General features: G+C 40.9%; 1 protein-coding gene across 3 annotated transcripts in view; it reads right to left on the bottom strand.

The window, feature by feature from the left end:
• Positions 1 to 18,283, bottom strand: part of MICU1 (mitochondrial calcium uptake 1) — a 221,071-nt gene that overhangs the window by 130,030 nt on the left and 72,758 nt on the right. For all 3 annotated transcript variants that reach the window (XM_075935002.1, XM_075935003.1, XM_075935004.1), the window contains 2 exons: positions 12,599 to 12,761; positions 5,891 to 5,934 (listed from right to left, as the gene is read on the bottom strand). In XM_075935002.1, coding sequence (XP_075791117.1) covers positions 5,891 to 5,934; positions 12,599 to 12,761 — 207 coding nt within the window. The remainder of the gene's footprint in view (positions 1 to 5,890; positions 5,935 to 12,598; positions 12,762 to 18,283) is intronic.

Here is an 18,283-nt window from a genome sequence, read left to right on the forward strand (position 1 = left end):
GGTCAGAGCTCCCTGATCTCTTCTTCAGTTATGGTTTTTAGATAGTTGTTTACCTGTAAATAGTTACAGCGGAGCACGGCTGTGAAAAGTCTCCGAGCCGCGGCGCTGGGATGGGACCCGACACCTACAGTGGAACACCCACGGGGCCACTCGAAGAAGAACTGTTAAAAAAGTAAGTAACTGGTTTTTTTTCCTTTTTGAGAGATGGCAATTTGGCATATTAGCTTAGCTAGAAAAAAATCTCTCCGACAATGGAAATTCTTCTTCTAAAGAAATATCATGTTCCTATAAATCATTGGCTAAGAAAGTGCATGTCCTGGTGCCTTTCCAGTCTTGTTGCCATACAACCACAATCTCACTGAAAAATTATTTAATCACTGGATAATGAATCATGTTAAGAGAGGGGATGGGAAAAGTGATATGGCTTGAAAGCTGTATTGAAACTACAAATAAATGTTAAATGGTAAAACAACCAAATAAAAGAAACCTGAAAATGGTGAATTTGAATTAAAGCACAAGACAGAAAAATCTTAACACACTCCTTTTATATCAATTTATCAGTGAAACAAGATGCAAACTTTGACTGGGACTTTGATAGCTTAGATTCTCTGCATTTACCTCTCCATGACTAAATAAGACACAAGCCCGCAGAGCATACTGTTTATTGAAACGAACATCAATGCTATATCACAGTTTGTAAACCTCGCCTGGGGCCAATTTGAAATGACTTCATCTAGTTTTCCTCAGTCATCCTTGAAAAAAATATCAAACTACAATGTGAGATCTTGAAGTTCAGATCCCAGTTTAGGTCTGATGTTCCTTAGATAGTAAATTCTATGGAGTCAGCACATTCAGATATTGAAGAAATGTTCCACATTACCCTGGATAAATCCCCCAACTACAATTCAACAGGAATGTTAATGAACTTCAAGGAGCAACAGGAATCTAATATTTTTAATTAAATCCAATAGGACTTCACTTCTGCTAACACTGAGGTAGTTTTTCATTAAGTTAACAGGGAGAGTTGAGCAGAAATTATTTATGCTGCAGCACTGGTGTACATTTTCTTTGTTTTATTGTTTGTCTTGTTTGGATTTTTTGTGGGGGGGGAGGAGTGTTTCTTTTTTCCTCCCCCAAATAAGCATTTGCTTAACACAGGCACAATACAAGAGAGTGAAAAGAGATACAATGTAAAAGCCAGGTAACACTTGTTATGGTTAGATATTTTAATTCAGAGTGCTTTTGTTAAATTACAGATTAAGCTATACTCATATTATAATTTGAGCTAAATTATGAGGTGAGGCCTGAGAACAAAAATGAAAGGTTAGCAGGAACAGATTAGCCAAAGGAATCCATGCTGCAGTGACCACACTCCTTTTTTTGAGCATGTTATCTCAAGCTGAACTAGCACTGGGAATCACACTTGCCAGCTGCAATGTAGACAAACCTTACAGGGTTGACTTCTAATTTTACAAGAATAATTGTGAAAAAACCTGCGGATACAAATGATCTCCCAATGCAATGACATTTATGTAGAACACACATGCAGAAAATGTATACTCAGTCTTTAATCTTTGTTTTACAATATGTAATTAAAATGCATCTGACTGCACAGCTGGGCCTATTCTTTTTATTGAAATTTGTTCTAAATTAGTATTTACTAGACACATAGGCATAAATCTTTGTTTATAACTAACAATAGTTCTATTTTCTACTTTTGTTTAGCCAACCTCTAGTTTAAAGATTATCAGTGTTTTTTGATACCACTGCAGACTTCCACCTGACTGCTCATTTTCTCTTCATCACAAAGGAAAGAATACATTTCAGATGGAAAGAGTCTATTCTCTCCTCAATCTGTCTATATACTGTAATTCCCACTAACATTAATAGACACTATGCAAGATGCTCAAGGGCACAATACACCTCTCAGTTTTCTACTCAAATTTCCCACCTCCACCAATGCATGTAATATCCCAACACACAAAGTCACAGCTTCATAAAGTTAGACCCTCATCTAAGGGAGAAGATCGCCTCCCAATGTAAAGTGCTTTGATACTTGTTGGGAAATCCATGAGGGAATAAGTAAATGGAAACAACCAACGAGAAAGAAAAGATGTGAGGGATAATTTTATTCTTTAACTCAGGGCTTCCTGACTTTGGAAGCCATGGAGGCCACAATGATACTCACTGCACATGCCAAGGGCTGCAACTTAAATGTGGCTGCATATACATGCAAATATATATGCAAATATATGCAAATACCTTCTTTCACTCTGATAGGCATGAATACAAAGCATTTCCCACAATGTCCCAGCGCTCCCGGCACCTCCTCCCTGGGGGCTAGAAATGACGACACACTGTACCCATCTGTTCCAGCCAGCCTGTCTGCTTGCATCTTTCAATGCTTCCCCCACCTGGGAGATGCCTCACCGTTATGGAGCATGTTCCCAGTGGAGGTCATGTTCAAAGGATCCTACCCACAGGCCACAGGTTGAGCCCTGCATAAACCCAAACCGCACCATGGGCCACAAAACAAACGGGCCATCGGCCACCTGTGGCCCACAGGCCGAGTGTTGAGTAGCCCTGCCTTAACTGATACCAACATAACTAAAATGTGACTGAGCGGAATTTGCTTTTTGATACCTAAATTGACATTTGAATGAGTTTGAGGCAAAAGTACTCTCTTAAAAGTACTCCTAGAAAAACTACCAAGATCTAGGATTGACTTCACTCCTTGTCCAGACTCCTCTGCATGACTGAGGGACCTCGAAGATCTCCCTGCTTTAACCTCACCCCAAATTTGACACCTTGCCAGCACCACTATCCTCATAACTAAAGTCTGTTACTAGTGCTCGATAGTTAGAGAAGTCTGACAAACACAAGCCATAATTTCCTTCTTTAAAAAAATGCTGCCCCTGCAATATAATACTATAAAATGTATATGGTCTGTAGTTCTACACAGTATTATCACTAGTAGTTCACTACAATCTCCATTTTAAAACTCTGATGACTGATGTTAAGACTTTTTCTATCATCCAATGTATTTTGCATATATAAAATATGTACTTATATTAGGGATGTAAAAACCCATTAAAATAGTCACCCTGTTGCACTATAAAAATATAGCTTAACCTGTTAACCACTGCACTGTGGGAGGAGGGGCTGCTCCAGCCCAGCCGCAGAGGGGATCTAGCCAGCTGGGCCTGCTGCACTACAGGTGGGGGGCTGTTCCAGCCCACTGTGGCTGCAGCAGGGGTCCAGTTGTCTGGACCTGCTGCAGCCATGGGGGGCTTCTCTGCCCAGGCCCACCCCAGTCATGGGAGGAAGGCTGTTCTAACAGGGCCAGTAAATTGGTTAATGGATAAGCAGTCCGATAAGACTACTGGTTACCAGGTAACCAGTTAATCTCTTACATCCCTAATTTATATACCCAATTTCAGTCTACAACAGAACACCAGAATGGAGGATAGTCATCACAGGGAACAGATGCTAAGGGCCAGCCTAACTCAGAACATTTCAGCCTGCACTAAGACCACCACTTGTTACACATTCACCATGCTGGATGGAAGCCTGAGTGTGTATATCGTGCAAGAGAGAGAGAAGCCATAATAGATCATAATAAAGCTGGTCTGAAATTTCCTGATTTAAGTTTGTTGGGAAATATCAATTTCATGAACCCAAGATGTTTCTGTGAAACACCTGTGGTTCAAACAAACCTTAGGCTCAGCCTCAGAGCAGGGGCCAAGCTAGTGACTTCGCGCACCGACTTCCCTGGGCTTTACAATGCAGAGCCACAGCAGGGAAGAGGATGGAGAATATTGAATAGAATGTATTTGTTTATATTTCAACAAACCCAAATTTCAAAAATCACAAAATTTCCCACAAACTGGAAATCCTTCATTTGTCAGTTCTAATTTCAAATACTGCTGCTATAACTATAACATTATAGCGCACTAAAATTCTATCCAGCAATGAAGCTCAGCAGAACAAAAGGCTGAGTTCAGCAATGTCTGCTTTGAGACTTTTACCCAATATTATGGGAGTATAATGTACAGTACTCAGGAACAGAGGAAAAGCTATACAAAATCGTGTCCAAGTCAGAATTTCTTTAAGACATTTTTGTTTAATATACATTCCGAGGCAACATTCTATCTCAGCAGTTCTTAAACTGTGGGTTAAAACCCCATTTTAAATAGAGTGGCTAGGGCTGTATTAGACTTGCTGAAGCATGAAGCCTGAGCCCACTGCCGAGGGCCAAAGCCACAGTTCTGGACCAGTTTAGCTCTGGAAAACAAGAGTCATGTTACAGGCCTCTATCTGAGGCTGAAGACCTTGAGCTTTGGATTTGCCCCCAAATCTGGGGCAGCAGGGCTCTGGTAGGCTCAAGCTTCAGTCCTCCCTCCTGGGGTCATGTAGTAATTTTTGTTATCAGAAGGGTTGCGGTGCAATCAAGTTTGAGAACCTCTGTTCTATTTGATAACTTGACAAAATACAGCCATGATAGTGGTTTGTTGTAAAGTTGATTATCAGTAAACAAAGGAAGAAATAATTGAAGTTTGGCACAGAATAGATATTCCATTTTTTTTAAATAATGAAAACACAAAGAATGGGACAAACAAGTGCTTAACATTTCAGTTTTAACTAAGAGTCACCAAAACCAAAAGGAAACAGTTACTGATTGCCTATTTCAAAGTAGAATAATGCTCTGTGGGGTAAACAGAAACTCTCATATGCAATAAGTGACAAAAACCATTTATCGGATTACTTGCTCTGCTTTCTGTCCCTCTACCTCCTCACTGAAATTTAAATAAAAACCAATTTAATTGAAGGCAAAACAGGCAAATAATTAAGATTCATTTAAATCTAAATTGTGCAGGATTTTATTTAATTATAGAATCAAATTACAGGACTTTTTCGACATATCTGATCACATTGAAACATTACATGCCAGTAGGGACGGATGAGAGTGCCGCGGGGCCCCGGCAGCGAAATATTGCAGGGCCCTCCCTTTGACAAGGCGCATGTGCTGTGGCGCCACGGCGCATGCGCAGGGCCTCGGGAAGCGTGGGGCCCGGGGCAGCCACCCTGCCCTAAATCCGCTGCTGCATGCCAGGTACATCATTCAGCAATGTAAGGGTCAAACATTACCTTCTCAGCTAAAGAGATTTTTAAGGCATTTTGTTGCACATGAGTTGACAAATTTTGCAAAATGAGACTTTTGCAGAATAAGCTGTCAAGGGGAGCTTGAATACTCTCCCATTTTTATGCAGCTATCAACTAAGATAGCGTAGCGTGCTCAAAAGTTAATTTAGATCAACAACTATATACCTAAATAAATCTATGTTAAGTATTGGTCTTATCTAACATAGCTTGGCCCCATCTGTGTTAAAGGTTCATGCAGTCTTTCAACCATGTTATCTACTTGTGTTACAGCTCTGGGCCAAATTCCTTCTTGATATGGTTTCATTTATTTCAGGGAGATTTACAACAGGGAAGAACATGGCTTCAGAGCTGTAAAATAGCTAGGTTACAGTGTTGTTCCATCCATATAAGCAGACCAAATCATGTTATAATATGATCATCATCTAGCAGGTTTCTCTCTGAAATATGATGATACTTCCTCATATGGTTGTATGAAACCCTCTATGTGGATAATTCAACTAACTTTGACTTTTGCATATTACAACTCCCTTTCCCACCAGCAGGGAGGAGTTATTTTGATTTTATAAGCATTACAAGTTTTTGTTCATTCCATCCTATTCAGCTATATGATAAAAATACAACTATGTTCTAGCTTAAACAAAGACAGTTTTTTATTTCATTTCAGCTTTAAATAGAAAATTAGAGAGGTTATAGATATAAAGACACCATATATGTCAAGTCTACTCACCTTTCCATCATACCGCTTCACTACAAACTGATCCAGACCTAGATCTGAAAGAGGAAAAACAGATTTAAAATGCTTTTAGAGCAGTGCTTCTTTTTTGATAAGGCATTTAAAAGAAAATAACAGGTTATTTGAAGGTAACATGACTAGAAAGCAGAGAGAGAAGAAAGGAAATCAATTGTTTTTCTACATGTTTTTTCTTGAGGTTCAAGAAAAGTGTCCAATTCACAGCATGAACATGGAAAACCTATTTAACTACAGAAAACACACAAAACAGACAGTGATAGCACCACATCCACCACTAGTCTCTACTAGTCCTTTTTTCCTAATGTTCTAAACTGAAATGATTTCTACCCCATTACTAATCCTTACCCAGATATCAAGCATGTTTATTTGAGCCTGGCACAGAGTGTAATTAAAAAAAGAATTATTTTCAGGTTAAATAAAATTTTCTGTTCCTCCCAGAATTAACAAAGGTATACTTCAACCAAAAATCAATTTCGCCAGTTCTTGTGGGGGGTAAAGTGACATATGAATGAATTCAGAAATAAAAAGGAAAAACATGGAAGGCACATTCAGAATTAAAAAGTGCATTAACCAAAAGGTTTTTATATTAACATATTCTGCACATCATATCACCACAGAACAGAAGGATTTTATTCTTAGAAGGAAAATAATATTTATACTGCTGAGGAAGAAGGCATATTTCAATCTACTTCTACAGCCTAACCAAGCTTATGCACACCAATGAAAGCTTAATAGTTAATATAGGAAGGCTAGCAAATGATTTGTACAGCAATAATAAAAACAATACATTCTTTAAATTGAACTCTCGAATAACTGGATTATTGAGATTATTGGCAGTAATTCACACAAGAGTGTAGAGATTTTGAGTTCCTGGTTTGACCAAAATTTACTATAAAACACATGTTTTCAGCCGGTATTTTTATAAATTAACAGATCCTCCTGTTAACCTGACTGAGAAAAGAGAGCTGGGGTTGAAAAGAAAGAAAAAGTAACTTGTCCAGTAAGGTGAAGAATAGATTCCTGTTACCTTTTAGGAGTAAAATTGATAAAATGCTCCCCTTCTACTCAAAGATCCATAATGGTCATAGAGCAGAAAATGGAGCTGTTCATCACTTCATTGTGATCTCTTCGACCTATCTGAGACAATGCAGTAAAAATCCCTGTCCTTAATTTAAAAGGCTGAATGAAAAATTAGAGAACTGTCAGATGCCTTTTTTGGATCTGCGGGTATCAAACTGAGCAGTCATCCCCCTAATATTTGTGTGCATGTCAAGAAACCCAGATGTACAAATGAATTTACAGTGTGCAGTTTCAGAAGTTATCCTTCCTTAAAGTAATCTGTTCCTTTTCAAGGTGTGAGGCACACAGAAACCACAATTAATGCTTCTGAATAATCTGCCGTGGGCTATGTTGATTACCTAACCTTGTGCCATGTTGGTGGATGAGCTTTTATTTCACTATCCTGTAAATAACATGTGGACTGTGCTAACGTGTCTCCCAGACCACTGTGAGCTTGTTGGTTCTAAAGAAGAAACTGAAGAGACTGTCAAATAAAATAAGCTCCAGATTTTGTGTACGATTGAACCTGCTCAGAAAGCATGGGGGCTAAGTGGGATGGGGAAGGGAAGACTGCACAGGACGAGGGGGAAGGTGGCAGAGATGTGGTACCAAGTTATCTGGTGAGTTGCTGCCATATGGGGAGGGGTGGGGGTGTGGCTGCATGGAAGTGACCTTATGGATAGAGCACAATAATCAAAGCAAGTACAGGTAAAAGAAATAAATCTGTGAATTTATTTTGATTGGTGCCATTTAAGAAGCTGCTTTAATGCTATTCACTCTGGCTTCGATACTGATCCAGTAAACCGTTATGCGTGTGGAGGGCTCCCATGCATAGATATTTGCAGGATGGAGCTTTAGTGAATTGAATACTCAAGTAAAAGTGTGTGGATAGCTGGGCCACAAGCAGAGGGGCTGTTCCAGCCTGTTGGGGCCCCGCCGCAGATGGGGGGTACTCCATCCCAGCCAGAGCAGCCACTGGTGTGCCATGGGTAGGGGCACTCCAGCCGGGCCACAAGCCCCTGCCAGATTAACCAGTTAACTTATTTAATAGGATTTTACTTCCCTAGTGGATAGGCCTAGCTAATGACATTTGCATGGCTACATTTCAGACAAGGTTGACATAGAAGGTGTTAATTGTTTAAAGAAAGAAAGAGTTTAGATAAGGAGAGCTCTGTGGATCTCACACATGCACACAAAATGAACTGGAGCTATGTCTACACTTAACAGTAACTTTAAAGCAAGGCTGCAGCAGTGCTTTAAACTGTAAGTGCGGCCATGGCACAAGCACTGGGAGAGAGCTCTCCCAGCACTCTATGTAAACCACCTCTGTAAGGGGTATAGCTAACAGGTGTGAGAGCACAGCTCTCAGTGCTATTGCCTGGCTCACACTAGTACTTTACAGCACTGTAACTTGCTTTATTACCTATTTTTTCTGTTCCATGTATATTAAGTATTAATCAGATGAAGAGCTGACATTCCAGAGAAACTGTGTAACCCTGAGGGAATGCCTTCTACTCTCCTTTCCTTTCCAGTATCAAAAAGTATTCTGATATTTGCCATGAAAGCATGACTATTTCTAGCTGAAACACAGATTTGTTTGGTGTTTTAAAGCTGAGCTATGCGTGCAGATAATATGCATGCAAAAGTGACAGTTTTATGAACTGCAAAAGTCCTTAAGCATACTAGTATTTTGGCAGTTGCTTCATTTTTTCAGAGCAGCCCTGGCAGTGCCAGGACAGCATGCCCAGCTGCGCAGCTCACTGGGCACCAGCAGAGGCTTTACTGACTGTTCTGCCCTGGGGCTCAGAATTGCTGTCAGCAGACCTGGGCTCAGGGCAGGAAATGAGGGTGCAGAGTCTGGGTGGCAGATTAGGGATGTGAATGCTTAACTAGTAAGCATCATCCTAATTAGGTGATGTTTACCAGTTATAGTTAACCTGCAGGGGCTGAAGCATCCCCTTGCTTGCATTAAAGGGGCCATTCTGGCCTGACCACACTCTTCCCGCCTGCCCGTTTAAGCAGTTAACTGGTTAAACATAATGTTTAACCGGTTAACTGATTAAACTAGATTTTACATCTCTCTGGGAGACAGGGTACAGAGTGGGCAGAGGCCTTGGGTGTGAGTCACTTATCTGAGCAGCTTTTTCTAGCCGTATATTAGGACAATGTTCTTTCTTAAGATTTTTAACATAAATACAAAACTCACAATCCGTTTTCTTCATATGTAGCCCTCTTTTATAACAGTCACCATCTGCTACTATATAATATCATAAAAAAATGAAGTATGACATCAAAAGTATCGCTAGAAACTGAAACTCCTTTGTCTTATGAGTACTTGCCTTGAATACTACTGCATACCACCATAACCTGTAAATAGTGCATCAACGGGTCTCATTTACACTACTGTGAGCCACTGATCTAAGTTACGCCAACTTCAGCCACATGACTAATGTAGCTGAATTTGATGTACTTAGAGCTACGCACTGCAGATCTTCACTGCAGTAAGTCCGCGGCTGATGCTTTCCTGTTGACTCCTTTTACTCTTCTCATCCTGGTGGCATACTGGAGTTGACAGGAAACATTTGGCAGCTGATTTATCGCAGCTATACTAGACATGATAAACTGACTCCCAATGGAGTGACTGCTGCCCATCCATCTGGTGGTTAGTGAAGACATGCCTTAGTTGCCACTGCCTCAATTAAAATGTTTACAATAGAAATTGAGGGTTTGTATAGACTGGAAGGTTAATTGAGACCTAGTGAAATGGTAACAACACAGGAACTAAGAGAAAGCTGGACAAATGAGAGAAAGAAGGGATGCTTAGAAGAATGTTTTGTTTCTTTTCATTGACAAATATTCAGCTTCAATTACTTATTTAAATTTTGGATGCAAGCAACTTCATTAGAATTAGTCATCTTCAATTTTTGACACTATACATCCACCTCCCTCTTCCTTGAGAAGCCCTCTCACCAAAACCAGGGAAGAACAAACTTGAAATTATTAGTATTTTTAAAAAGGTAAAACTTAGTAAAGAAGATAATTTCATAACAATAACATTTACATATACAATGACAAGTGCAATGGCCCCTTAAAGGCTAACAGTTTTATTTGTGCATAAGCTTTTGTAGGCTAAGAATCACTTAATCAGATGTCTCCAATACTAATACGCTACCCCTCCTCTGATACTCGTCAAAATTTACAGAGCTTTCCTTCAAGCAACAAATAAGGGTATGAGCAAAAAAAAATCATTTGCAGGTCACCTTTAAATATTCCTATGAGTTAGCAAGTCCTTAAAAAAAACCTGCAACATTACCAAGATCATGGCAGACTTGCTGCTGAAGGAAGTGGAAATAATCATTGTGCCTTTCATTTTTATCAGATAACAACTCACTCTCCATAATTCCACATCAGGATCTGTACAGTTTCATTGTCTTCAGCACAGCCAACTATATTCAATTTCAGGAGTAAATAAAAATATAATTTCCCTCTGTAGCCCATCTTTTTATTACTCAGCAGGTGATACATAAAGACAGAAAAACTAACTTTAAGGCAATCACAGGAACATCTGTACTTCTATCCTCTAAAGGTAAAAAGAACAAATGCACATCAATCCCTGTTGATGCAGACTAAGCAGTTAAATGAAGACAGACAAATTGATTTTAAGCAGCAGGCCACAAATTATTAAACTCAGACACAGGAAAGGGCTACTGCCTGCCTACCACCTATGTTCTCACACAGTATACCAGACACTTCATTGGTTCCAGTGCAGGAATTAGAGGGCTACCTCCACATAACTCATGGCAGGCACTCTCCTACTAAAGGCTCAGCTTTTTCTAGCTCAGAGGTAGGCAATATTTTTTGATGGGGGGCCACTCCAAGAATTTGGTAAGTGGTTCTTCCACTATATTAATAGAGGAGATATGGGGTCTGTGATGGAGGTTGGTTTCAGAAAGGAGCTTGGGGTAAAGGACTGGGATACATAAAGAGATTGTGACCTGGGGCAGGAGGCTGAGGTACAGGAGGGGAGGCAGGGTCTGGGAGGGAGTTGTGATTTGGGGCAGGAGTGCAGGAGCAAGTGCAAGGGTTTGGGGTGCAGTGTTTGGGAGGGGGTAGGGATGAATGAGGGGGCAGAAGGTTGGAAGGGCAGGGGCTAGGGTGTCAGAGGCTGGCTTTGGCCAGGGGGCGCTTTCCTGTGCAGTTCCTGGACAGAAGCCCAGCAGGTTCCTCAACCAGAATCCCTTCCTTCTATGCCCCTGCACCGGCTGCAAGGGCCACGTGTAGCTCTGAACACAGAGTCTGGAGGGGAAGGGGTATGGTATTTTGCACACTGCCTGTCCTGGTAAAAGGCAGGTCCCAGCAGCAGGGGTCATCCCCACACCCACACTCACCGCAGAGGCAAGAAGCGGAGCAACATGTCAACCGGTGGCTTCTGGCTGGGGCACTTGCTGTCCCCTTTGGTCATTCCAAAGTATACAGTTCCTACTGTCATACACTCCTCCCTTTCCATTTTATGAGAAACAATTGAATTCCAGGGACAACCAAACCCTGACCTTGCTTTAAATTTCTAAAATGTATACAGAATACATGTGTAAGAATAGAATATACACACTCAGCAGATTATAAACTTTCCTAATGATATTTTATATGAAGTATTTTGCATAAAGCATATTCCAATTATGTCATATTCATAAGCATATTTCCATGAAGAATATGGAGTGCAAAGTCACAGTTTCTCCTAAACCTACCTCAGCAGTGATACTACATCTAACTTAACTGAACAGCTACAAGAAACAGGCAAAAGGAAAATATATAGACACTGTAAATACTGTTTCCTGTGAAAACTGTCATTTATTGTAACATCAGCATTATCCTCAGGGCTGGGCAGATTAAAATGTTATCAGTAAAAATAAGTAAACATCGATTTCACTATGCACATTTAAATAAAAAACATTTCCATCGGTAATCACAATTTATATAAAGGCAAAATAAGAAAAAAACCTCTTGAAACCTAGAGTTTACATATATTTATTTTGTATATTTTGACATGCAATGTTGATAATTTGTGCTTTGACAGTATAAAGTTTTACATTTTGAATCTCAAAATCTACTGTCATTAAATTGCCTGACATAACCCTCAATTTTCTGCAATTGTGACAAATTAAATAGTTAAAAATAGAAAAAAATGCTTAAAAACAAGCACTGACATCTGCTGAAATATTAAAAAAAGAAAAAAATAAATTCTCATTCCTAATTATCCTGTAGTACTGCAAAGCAAAGTGTGCAGTGCATACAAACCCAAGTGCTGGTGTGAAATTTAATCTTTATAGTCTTCTGATGAAAAGGTCAATATATTACCTGCTGAATGAAACTATTTCTATTGTACTCTATTACTTCTATGTATACGATTATACATCAGAAGTACATGCATTTAGAGGAACTGTATCATAGCAGCAGCAGGGCCTACTGTGTTAGGGAATATAAACACATACAAAGACAGGACGGTCCCCTGCCAACCTATTTGTGTAATGAGATGTAAAAGGTGACTAAACAGTCAATGAAAACTTCATTCTGAACTCTTCATTACATAAATCACCCCCAAATGTAATTACTGTATATATTACTTACGTTCTGGTTGTTTTTCATTGGGAGTAATAGATCTCACAAAATCTTGTGGTGTCATAAACACTTCTGATTCTCCATGCTCATTTATTACTTTCAAGGTGGCAAAGTATCTGAAGATTTTGTCTGGAGTGGAGTAAGCTCGGATTCTGTTCTCATATTCCATCACCTAGAAATTAAATTAAATTAAATTAAATTAAACTAAACACATGTCACTACATAAAAGAATTTTCCAACTCTTAGTCCATATTGAGACCAAGTAAAACTTTGTATCTGGAACCGGTCATAGTATGGCAATGGCTGCACAATGGGGGTTAGGCTACATCTACACTACATCAGCACAGCTACACTTCCTGCTAGAGATGTAATAATATTAACTGATAAGCAAAAGCTTCTATGTTAATGCTACACGTATTCCGCCACCTTCCCCCCCACAATTAATATTTTAGCAGGCAGGCCAGCAGCCTGGCTCAGTCCTAGTTCGTGCCAGGTACAGAACCTACCTCCGCTGCAGCTCTGCATTTAAAGGGTATCCGAGGCAGCAGCATGGAGCAACAGGCAGCCGGTCTGTGAGGAGAGCTGGTTTTTAAACTGGCTTCCCTCGCGGACCAGCTCCTGCCTGGCACCCCACACTTCTGCCTCGGAATGGCAGATGGCTCATCAGGAGTGGGGCTGCCAGCACCACCTCTGAGGACTATAGACTGGTCGAGTAACTGATAACAATTCATGAGGTTAGTCGACTATTTAATTAACCAATATTGAAACATCCCTACTTACTACAGAAATGAAATGGGTTTTTAGTCACTGCAACTGATCCATTGCTTAGAGTGAATAGCTATATTGTCAGAATAATTCTCTCAAATCTAGATGCATTTAAACCAAGAATTACGGTCAGCTTAACTACATCACACAGGCATGTGAATTTTTCCACCTCTGAGTGACACAGTTAGGTTGATGTAAATTTTAAACTGTTGAGAGAGATCTTACTAGTGTAAACTCTCAGGAATTTCTCACAAATCCCATATTTTATCCAGGGCCGGCCTACAACATTTTGGCACCTGAGGAAAGGAGCTCAAATGATGCCCTCATGGCCCATCGCTTGGGCCAAAACTTAGAAAGGTCTCAAGTCTGCCTTCTTCCTGTTCTACTCCTCTCATGACACTCTACCATCTCTGTGCATCTAGAGAAGACAGAATACATATGTACCAGCAGCAGACAATTTTCTACACTCTGGGTCCTAGTGGCGCGCCCCCCCCCCCCCCAGTCTGGCACCTGAGGTGGCCACCTCAATTCGCCTCATAGTAAGGGCAGCCCTGATTTTATCTCAAGTCTCATGTTTTCCTCAAGTCACACCCACTGAAGTCATGTGATTACTTGAAAAATCTCAGAATTCATTTTTTAAAAACTAAGTTTCTAGCTCTTACGGTTGTGGAGAAAAATTTAAGAACATGAACCATCAATGTTCAAAAATTAAGACCACTACATTTGCTATTTTAAAAAATTGTACTATTATTGTACAATTTTGGGGGACTTGACTCATGATTTTAGAACATGTGAGTTGGTATCATGACCGGGATGTTGGTAGTCTGACCTAGTGGTCAAAGCAGAAGTCGAGACTCAGGCCAGGTCAGATACTCTGAGGTGAAAGTCTGAGAGAAGCTGGGGATAAACAGATTCAAGTATCCAAAGGAAGGTAGGGTCAGGTAACACTGGTCTACAATTTTTTAGAAGTCATCTGCTTCAGAGATAAAATGTGCTATTTATTATGTATTTTGAATTCAAATATGACAATTAAAACAACTGATTGGCTACTGTTTCCAAGATATTTAAGTTTTTACGTTTTACGTCTATGTATATTGTGTAGATCAGTGTTTCCCAATTTTATTTGGCCAAGGAACCCTTTCAGCTTTTCAAGGAACCTCTAGGTTTGTCAAGCAAAAAAAAAAAAAAAAAAAAAAAAAGGAGGGGGGGGGTGCCAGAGGCACCCACCAATTCATGAAAATCCCCACCCTCCTTCCCTGAGGCCTCATCTGCTCTGTTCCCCTCCTCTCCATCACTGGCTATCCCCAGCCCTTATACACTCTCACTAGGTTGAGACAGGAGGTGTGGGGTGGGAATGAGGGATTTGGGTGTGGGAAGGGGCGAGAAGTACAAGCTCTGGGAGGAAATTTGGATGCAGGAGAAGGGGATGTTGGCTCGGGGAGGGGGCTTCAGGCTCGGGAGTGTTGGGCTCAGGTGGAAAGTTGAGGTGCTGAGCAAGACATGGGCTTGTAGATGTGGGGGTGCTGGAGTTTGGGCTGGATATGTGAGGGACTCAGGGCAAGAAGGTTGTGAGTATGACGGGCTCAGGACACAGATTTGCCATGTGTGGATGGTGTAGGAGTGTGGTGGCACAAGCAATTGTTTTCTAGACCTACATTATTTTTTAAGATGCGGTAAGAGTTGACTTAAGTCAGTGGAAAGTCTAAATGATCACAAAATCAATAAGACACCAAGGGTACGTCTAGACTGCAGGCTTTTGTTGACAGAGGCTTTGTTGACAGATACTGCTATTATTTCTATACTACCGGCAGTCAAATATTCTTCTGCTTTTGCAAACTGTTACCTCCATCTTGGAATAAACAACAACTGATCTCAAAGCATGAACTGGAAAAGACAGTGTCTCATGTCCTAGCACTCTGTAAAAACCTAAGAAGCCGTCGGAAAGCTTCCTTCACAGGAACTCAGTTCAGAACACATAGCTTCAGAGTAAGGGGATATAAAAGTTCAGCCTCTGTCAGCTTCCTGACTGCTATATTCTAAAACAGCAACCGAATAAGATTAGATTGGGAAAAAAAAGTGGATGAGGAACTGAGCAAGTATTTCAGTGAATCATCTTTACTGGACCAGAGGTTGGTAATATTCTGAAAAATAGGCAAAAGCTGACCTAGCAATTTATTGGAAAAATATGGAAGGATGTCTGAATCCAGCTATATCTTGTGTATGGATTCTAGCTGTAGATAGGAGTCCACTGAATGCATAATCAGTGTAGAGCATAAGTATGCAATAATGGATTAATTCAAAATCCTGCTGAAATCTTGTTTTGGTTTTGTGATTTACATGGGGATTAAGAAATAATACATAGGTCTAGAAAAGGACAAAAATATTAAAAAAAAGACAGGAGAAAATGCATCTTTTAAAAACAATGAATTTAGTAAATGTCATAAGAACTTAGTGAAGGATGTTAGATGTCATTCTTTTAAATCAGAAAAGTGCAAACTTTCTTTCTAATTAGCAGTGATAAGCATCAAGGGGCAAACATCTGAAAGCGACAAGTACATATACAAATAAGGGAATTTGAGACAAACGTGGAATTTTAAAAAATATCTGAGTTCAATATCTAGCAGACCATTCTCAAATCCAATCTACTAGAAAAACACGTTGAGCACTGAAATTTTCTCATACAAAAATGAAGATTGATTTTATTCTTTCATGTTGTACACAGACTTGTTCACAACTGCATCAGCTCAGCTGAAGCTATTTCACCACTTGACAGAGGATGAATAGGACAGAGACAATAGGATACAAAAATACTACTAGCAGTTACATTTTACACACATATTGCATGTGTATGGATTTTTCTGTCATTTCAAGAGGGAAAACAATCTGTATTCAGTACAAAACCCAAGAATAAAGTCAATTCTAGTACAGTTACTTCAGATCAAAAAAATATTTTTGTTTTGTTTTTGAAACACAACAGGTTGCAAGAATTTCACGTTTCCTCAAGTGGTATCCTTCCGACAACAATTTCTTCTTATTTCTGAAAACTTCAATAATCTGGATAATGCAAGCTTGTCAAAAGATACTGTGCAGTCTTTAAAGCTAAGCTCCAGACAACATGTAGACCATTGGCTCCCAATCTTTTGATGCCCAAGATCACATTCAGAATTTGATCCTGCCCCTCCCCGAAGTCCCTGCCTCACTCACTCCATCCCCTCCATCTCTCCCACCCTTACTCACTTTTTCTGGGCTGCGGCAGGGGGTGGTGTTCAGGAGGCTGGGATTTAGGAGGGGATTTGGATGTTAGCTCTGGGAGAGGGCTCAAGATTGAGGTTTGGGGGTAGAGGAGCGTATGAAGTGTTGCCTGTAAGAAGGGGGGGGTCAGGGCTGGGGCAGGTGCTTGGGGTACAGCAGGGGGCTCAGGGTGCAGGAAGGGATGTGTGTGCTGGCTCTGGTAAGGGCTGAGGGTTGGGATGGGGGGCTACGGTGCAGAAGGGGGTTGGGATACAAAGGGGGTATGGATGCTGGCTCTGGGAGGATGCTGGGGGTTGTGGTGTGGGCTTCCTCAGGGTAGCACTTACCACCAGTGTCTCCAAGTTGGCAGTGCTGCGAAGCCTTACACAAGAGAGTGTGCAGGATAGTAAGGACTACCTGCAGTTAGACATCAGTATGCAGTGATCTGCAGGGCTCTGCTCCCAGGAGAGACTGTGGCCAAAAGAGAGGAGCGCAGTGCTGCCAACCCCAGCCCTGTCACCAGTGGGGGCTGTATGACCCCAGACAGGAGATGTGAGTAGCAGCAGGGCTGGCAGCAGTACAGCTGCATGGCCAGAAAGAGCTGGTAATGCAGAGAGCTAGCTCCAGCAAGCAGTGGCACTGCGCTCCTCTCCATTGCCTGTAGCATCTCCTAGGACAAAAGCCCTGTAGATCAGTGGACACCAATGTCTATCCACAGGCAGATGATTTTATCTGTTCAGGTCTCTACACACCTCTTCCAGAAGGGACCAACAAACCACTTTGGCCCTGGGGATAGGAGCAAGTGGGTTCATGCACTGCCCCTCTCTGACAGTATTACCCCATCAGCTCCAATTGACCACAAGTTTCCTGTTCCTGGCCAATGGGAGCAGCGGAAGGCAGCGTTTGCAGGCCGGAAGAGCACACCAAGACTCCCCTCCACCACACACACACAGGGCCACACTGGCCGCTCCTGGGAATGGGCTGGTGGCATGAGGCTAAGTCAGGGAGCCTGCCAAGTGCCCATTGCAATTGACCATGAGACTCCTCAGGATCCACCAGTTGATGACCTCTGACCTAAACCCTCAGGACAGTATCACCTGGCTCAAAAGGGAGTGGTTGTATTAATGGGCAGAATGCAAATATTCACAGATTAGAAAGACGGTTTGAAAAAACAGCATGCAGGGATTCCCCCATGCACAACAACGAGAGAGAAGCATAATTCTGGAAGCTTAAAGTCCACTCTCTGAGACAGGTTGAAGGAAAATATCTTCTGTAGTCATGAAATGAAACCTAAATAAACCAAGGTTCACTGTAACTAACATTTCAGTTCACTTCCACAGTGTTTTCAGGGCCTCAGATCTATCATATGATGATGAACAGGAACTCTACCGGTTTGGTTTTACATACAGCCTGCATAGTAATGTAGGTGCATTAACATTCATTTACATTAGACTGCGTACTGCAATCAATATTGAAATGAAGTCTCTGCATAATTAACCCTCATAATGCAGAAAACCTGCCAAGACCTAATAACTGCTTCACAAAGCTCTATATGGGAGCGGTCCTAATGCAGCACACACATTCTTTTTCAAATTAATTATCAAACAAGTTACACCATTCGTATTGTTTTACTGGTCATTAACCTTCAGCTACAATAGCACTTCATCATCGTTTTCCTCTCTCATTTATAAACAAATA

This window comes from Pelodiscus sinensis, chromosome 8 (assembly GCF_049634645.1).
Source record: "Pelodiscus sinensis isolate JC-2024 chromosome 8, ASM4963464v1, whole genome shotgun sequence".
Lineage (NCBI taxonomy): Eukaryota > Metazoa > Chordata > Testudines > Trionychidae > Pelodiscus > Pelodiscus sinensis.